The sequence below is a fragment of the Lathyrus oleraceus genome, chromosome 5 (assembly GCF_024323335.1).
Source record: "Lathyrus oleraceus cultivar Zhongwan6 chromosome 5, CAAS_Psat_ZW6_1.0, whole genome shotgun sequence".
Lineage (NCBI taxonomy): Eukaryota > Viridiplantae > Streptophyta > Magnoliopsida > Fabales > Fabaceae > Lathyrus > Lathyrus oleraceus.
This window is the reverse complement of record NC_066583.1, coordinates 287906121-287913101: the sequence shown is the minus strand read 5'-3', so window position 1 is coordinate 287913101 and position 6981 is coordinate 287906121. Positions and strand designations below refer to the sequence as shown.

Below are 6981 nucleotides of genomic sequence, written 5' to 3'. Positions count from 1 at the left end.
GTGCCATTTTATAATCACCTTATGAACTATTAATCTTATTACTTTTAACCATAATTATTGAATGACGATAAAATGAAACATTTCATTAATACAAAGGTTTTTTACACTGACCGCATAATCTTCAAAATATAATAATGCATTTTCTGCATAAACTTCAAAATACGTCAAGCTACAACAAATTAAAACAAGATGAAAATTACATAAACTTGTACAACATTGCAAAGATAAACCATGAGATCACAAGTCCCATCTTCAAATTGAAATATTTTTTCTTTTGAACATCAATCTTCATCTTTTCTTTTTCTAACTTCTTTGTTGTGATTTCTAACTTCACATTTGTCATCTCATAGTTTTTGCAACTTGCTGGAATATTAGTACTCACATTCATACAATGTCCAATTTCATCATCCCACACAAACAGGTCACAGTTATTCCCATTCTACAAACACAAACAACATTTACACACAAATATCACAGACTAGATTTTATGATGTGCAACATTATTAACTTTCTTACCCATGCATTACGACGTATCCAGAATTTCCTATTACGGTTTTGAATAGTGTTGGTGACTTACATCTTCATTGCACGATCGCATCCAGACCTGGGTAAAGATGAAAATCCAATTGTGTTGCTTCCAATCATGTTAGCTTCTAAGAAAATTTGTACCAGGAAGAAAAAGAAGTGAATGGAAGCAGAACGTATACGCGAATGAAAAAAGAAGCTAACGAAAAAGCACAATGGATTTGTGAGCCCTAGACTTCATAGGGGGTAAATCAAAAACTGATGTAACCTGTGAAAATAAATACACAGCCATCAAGTTGCACAATGCCACGTAGGACATCTGAGCAAAAATGTGACTCCAGGGTCTTTATTGAGGGAATCTGGATTTGGTAAGGGGGGAATCATAAAATAAAATCTTATAAAGGATGAAATCAAAACTCTCTACATTGACAGAGGGTGATATATATTTAACCCTTTTAAAAAATATTTATGAAAGCACCAAATTAAAAGTGGTATCATGGCAAGCTATAAACTTTCAAAAATTTAGTGGAGGAGAATAAAAAAAAATCATTTTGTCAAGGGACTTAAAAAAGACAAGATAAAGACATTAATTAGCTCAACTAAGACAAATTAACCATAAGAAAGGAACATTGAGGTACGAGTTTTCAACACCTTTATGAACTTAGTTTGGCTATAGTAGAGAATTAACTTAATAAGATTTTAACAAAGCAAGATACTATTAGAATATTACTATACAACTACAAATATTATGTTTTTCTACGGATTAAAGCTAAATTTCTACAATAAATTAAGTATCTATATTTATTTTGGTCGTTAGTGGTTCCTTGCTAAAACTTATATAATTATTTCGGTAGGAAGATTTTATAGTAAATCTGACCTGCATAAAATATCCGTAGGTAAAACTGTAACTAACTCTGTAGGTAAATTCTCAGATAAATTCTACAGTGACTCTCGATTAAAACTTCAGATAAATCTGCATGTAATGTCACTGGAAAACAAAGAATTTGTAGATGAATCCACAACTAATATATTTTTAACAATTAAAAAAGTGATTTCACTACTTTTATATAGCAGTGGTGGCGACCCTATTCGCAAACATTCATATCCAAATCACATCAGCTACGGTTTAAGATGGCATACAAACAAATGCATATCCTTATCCAATTAAATTATCGCTACACAGTTAACAAAGGGTGAATAAAATAAAATAAAACAAGTTTAATATATATATATATATTAGAATACTATAAAAATGTTTTTTAACATATAAATTAGAATTTTTTTAAACAATATATATTAAAAGAAGATTACTGCAATTAAAACCCACTCAAAAATATCTAAATCTAAGAGGAGATGAAATTCTGGTATCAGATATGAGATGTCGAAGGTAATGTCACAACACTAATATCTGAGTAACACAAACAGGATAAAGATAAAGAATAGCAATGCAAGAGATACAAGCAATTGTTAACCCAGTTCGGTGCAACTCACCTACGTCTGGGGGCTACCAAGCCAGGAAGGAAATCCACTAAATAGAATCAGTTCAAAGACTCTCAGTACACTTCAACAAGCACTACGCCAAAAACTGGAATAGACAGCGCACCTTAGAGGGCGCTTTCTTAAAGAAGCGCACTCTAAAGTGAAGAGAAAAATAAGGAGGAATAGACAGCGCACTTTAGAGGGCGCTTTTGTAACAAAGCGCCCTCTAAAGTGAAGCGAAAAAATAATGAGGAAATGGAGGGACACCAATAGAGGGCGCGTTTATGAAAGCGCCCTCTAAGGGTACCCTTAGAGGGCACTTTTAAAAAAGCGCTCTCTAAGTCCATGTACATTTCCAGTTTATAAGGCGCTTTTGGAAAGCCTTAGAGAGCGCTTTTAGAAGCGCCCTCTTAGGTCCCCTTTAGAGGGCGCTTTTTTTACACAAGCGCCCTCTAAGGTCCTTTATTAAACATTAAAATTATAACATATATACTGCATGTCTCTTTATTTTCCCTCTCTATATGCTATTTCGTTTACGTAACTGGGTTTTCTCTCTACTGCGATTACTCTCGTCATCCGTTCGTTCTCCCTCCCTCACCGTCGTCGTCGCCGTCGCCTTTTTCTGCTGCTGCGTTCACGTTCACTGAGTTATCTGCGTCCACCGTCGCTGTTCACTTTCTTCTCCATCGTTACCGTCACCTTGAAGGTATTTCTCTTCTCCATCATTACCGTTCACTTTCTTCAGGTGTTTGATTAGGGCATTTTCTAAACTGAGTTTTACATTTTGTGCATTATGTTGATTAATGTTATTTAGGGCAAACGAGCACTATATGGTGTTCATGAGCACCTTGTTGTAAGGTTTTTTATTTTTGATTGAAAACTGATGTCATTTGGAGTGTGTTTGAGCTTGTGCTTGGAAGTTTGATGATTATGGATGCAAGTTTGTTCATGTTCCAAACACCATAAGTTTGCATTGGTCTTTTGTATGCAGTAGGTGTGTGTGAGTTTGTATTCAATAATGATGAAAAAAAGAGAGAGTTTAGATTGTTGTAACATGAGAGAAATGGAAGGTATATGAATGTGTTTTTTGTGTAGCTTCACGAATATGGTCATTGTCTTACATGGGTCTTATTGAATCATTTCTATATTACAGATAAAATGGCTAACCAAGAAGATACCCATGACGCGAGTGGATCACGTAACAATGTTGAAAAAGAAATCAAACGAGGATTGACTGTTATGAAGTCAATCATTCGTGCAAGAGACAAGGGTGAAAAATTCGAAGTACATTGGAGTGCTGAAGACCAACTAATTGAGCCTAACGGTTCAATGTTGGCAAGTTACATTGGTTCCCTTGTTCGACAACATATTCCGATTACATGTGATAATTGGAGAAGTCCGGAATTGAAGGTTGGCAAAGAAAAAATATGGTCCGAGATACAGGTACTTACCATATATTATTATATGTTTTTTTTGTTGACTATTTGTTGACCATATATTGTTATAATATTACTTATAATAACACACTCCATTTGTATGTTTTTTAGAGATCCTTTCACATCGATGAAAGCCGGCAAAAATATTGTATTCAATTGGCCGGAAAAAGACTCTGAGGATTTCGATCCTTTTTGTCCAACAAATTTCTCAAGGATGAGGAAGGAAACTTTGTTGAAGCAGAACGGCCAATGAAGTATGCCGAGATTATTTCAGCCGAAGAATGGGATAACTTTGTCGCCAACCGAAGAAACGAAAAATTCCATGTAATGTCTATTAATTATGGTATTATACAATTGTTAAGTTACTTGGTTCTAATATGCCTTAAACTTTTTTATCCAGGAAGTAAGCGACAAAAATCGGAAAAGGGCATCAAAACCCGCGTATCCGTACAAAAAAGGGCGTACGGGATATGCACGGTTACAACAAAGAATTGTGAGTATATTCAAATGCTATGAGCTTATACATTGTCACAATATGTTATAATTGATGATCTTATAATCTGATTCAATTTGTAGCTAGCCGAGGAGAAAAGTGACGCAACATCTCTTCCGGAGCACGTATTGTGGAAGGCTGCTCGGGTTGGGAAGGATGGGGTTGTCGTTGAAGCGGTCCAAAATGTTTATGACGAATGTGTAAGTATATGTAACATTATTTCTTTAATTATATCGAAAATTTTGTTAGACATATAATTCATTTTTAATCTCCTCTAAGAATATTTCAGGAGACTTTATCCCAAACCTTACCTTCAACCGAGGTCTAGGATTGCAGGAGCGTACTTAGTCGAGTACTAAATGTTCCTGAGTATTCCGGTCGTGTGAGGGGTAAGGTTTTGGTGTGACTCCGTCGTCATTTTATAAAAAACCAAAAACAAAAAATCCTACCAACAAAGAGGTGATGGAGACCTTGGCGGAGTTAAGGGCACAAGTACTCGAACTGCAAAAGGAGAATGCAAGGTATAGAGAGGAAAGGTGCGGTTCCGAGGCAAAAGATACTAGTGACCGAGCTAGTATCAATTGTCAACCGAAATTTCCCGAGGTAATTATATATATTATTATGAAATTAAAATAGCACTTTTTTACTTGACACATATACACGTTAACAATAACATTTATTATTGGTTTAGGGCATTACACTTTGTCAGCTGTATCTATCGTCACCAACTTATCGCATGGTTGGCAAGGGAAAAGTGCACAACACTTCGGGTGAATTACTTCACCATAATCCCCTCCCGGTGGGATATATGAAAGTTTCAGTTGACCTTGTATTAGATACCGACGCGCTTCTACCATTACCTGACGTTGTTTCAGAGACAACGTTGATGCGAGATGCAGTCGGATCCTTTGTTGGATGGCCGTCAGATCTAATTTTCCCAGATGCCGAGGTATATATGTTCTAAATGATTATGAATATTTAGTATTCACATTTCAATTCAGCTACAATTATGATATTTAATCAATCCTTATTACATGGTAATGTTAGACTCCTACAAGACCCACACATAAAGCTGGTAAAGGGATTTCAAGACGCATCGAGTCGGTTGCATCTCAAAAAGAGGTACAAATATACATACCCATTGAATTATATACGCAACGATTCTGTTGCATCACAAAAAGTCATGATTTAATTTATATGAATTTTTAGGTTCCCGGTCGAAAGTTGAAAAAAGCTGGTAACGATATTCCAACGACGTCCGGGACAAAATCTCAAATTATGATGCGTCTTGAGAAAATGGTGGAAGAGTCCGATATTATGCACGGCGCCATCCGTATTGTAGATTTTGATGAAGGTGTTTTCAGAATTGCTCATTCCGAAATAATTGCAAAGGAGGACATGCAACAACTTTTTGAACACGAAGAATTGGGCATCGCTGTCATTCATACATACATATGGTACTCCGATCAATCTATTATTTACTTAGTTGAACAATTTATTTACACATTTCAATGAGTAGTCTAATGTTTATTATGTTTCTATTTAAGGTATATGTATGTAACATTGATGCGGGGAACTGAATTGTGTAACCGATTCAATTTTATTGCTGCTTCCCGTATCAACACAATTAGAGACAAGATCCCTTAATGTGTGGATCCAATAATTTACCTTGACACTGTCAATCAATATAATTAGTGTAATTACTATCAGCATTATTTGTTGCCTTATTTGCTTGTAGCATCTTAATTCTAGCCTTAATCATAGGATCATGTATCTGCCATTGTTTGCTATATATATGTACACTGTAATCACCAGTAGATATAATAATATTATTCTTTACCTATCATTACATTTCTAACTTGGCATCAGAGCACTTAAGCCCTGAAGGCTCTTGATCCAACATAAATCATGGCATCCGCTGCAGATTCAAAGTCCAGAAATAATCTCCCATTCCCTGTGTCTGTCAAGTTGGACAGAGACAACTATCCACTATGGAAATCTTTGGTGATCTCTATAGTCAAAGGCTGCAGGCTCGATGGGCACATGCTAGGGACAAAGGAGTGTCCCGAAAAATTTATAGCCTCTACAGATTCAAGCAAGAAGTCAAATCCTGCTTTTGAAGATTGGCAGGCTCATGATTCACAACTCCTTGGATGGTTGATGAATTCAATGACTACTGAAATGGCAACACAGTTGCTGCACTGTGAAACCTCAAAACAACTTTGGGATGAAGCCCAAAGCCTAGCAGGTGCACACACAGATCTCGAGTCACTTACCTCAAATCTGAGTTTCACAGCATTAGAAAAGGAGAGATGAAGATGGAGGAGTATCTGGTCAAAATGAAGAATCTCGCTGACAAGCTGAAACTTGCAGGCAGCCCCATTTCCAACTCAGATCTAATCATTCAAACTCTGAATGGTTTAGATTCTGAATACAACCCTATGGTGGTCAAGCTATCTGATCAAACTAGTCTCACTTGGGTTGATCTTCAGGCTCAATTGCTGACCTTTGAGAGTAGACTTGATCAACTGAATAGCCTCACCAACCTAACCCTTAATGCTTCAGCAAATGTTGCCAACAAAACTGATTACAGAGGCAACAAATTCAACACCAACAGCAACTGGAGAGGCTCTAACTTCAGAGGTTGGAGAGGAGGCAGAGGAAGAGGAAGAATGTCTAAGCCAACATGTCAAGTTTGCCACAAGGCCGGGCACACAGCAGTAAATTGCTATTACAGATTTGATAAGTCTTATTCAAACTCAAATTATTCAGCAGGCAGTGACAGACAAGGGGCACACAATGCCTTCCTAGCCTCACAAAGCTCTCTTCAAGATTATGATTGGTACTTTGACAGTGGTGCAAGCAATTATGTGACACACCAAACTGACAAATTCGAGGATCTGACAGAACATCATGGTAAGAACTCACTAATTGTTGGAAGTGGTGAAAAACTGAAGATTATTGCCACAGGTTCCTCAAACTAAACTCACTTAACTTACATGATGTCTTATATGTGCCCAATATTACCAAAAATCTATTAAGTGTGTC

At 36.5% G+C, this 6981-nt stretch overlaps 1 protein-coding gene across 1 annotated transcript; it reads left to right on the top strand.

Annotated features, from left to right (window-relative positions):
• Positions 1-5841: 5841 nt before the first annotated feature.
• LOC127080236 (uncharacterized) lies at positions 5842-6249 on the top strand. The gene has a single exon (XM_051020565.1). The coding sequence runs from the start codon at positions 5842-5844 to the stop codon at positions 6247-6249; it is 408 nt and encodes a 135-aa protein (XP_050876522.1).
• The last annotated feature ends 732 nt before the right edge of the window (positions 6250-6981 follow it).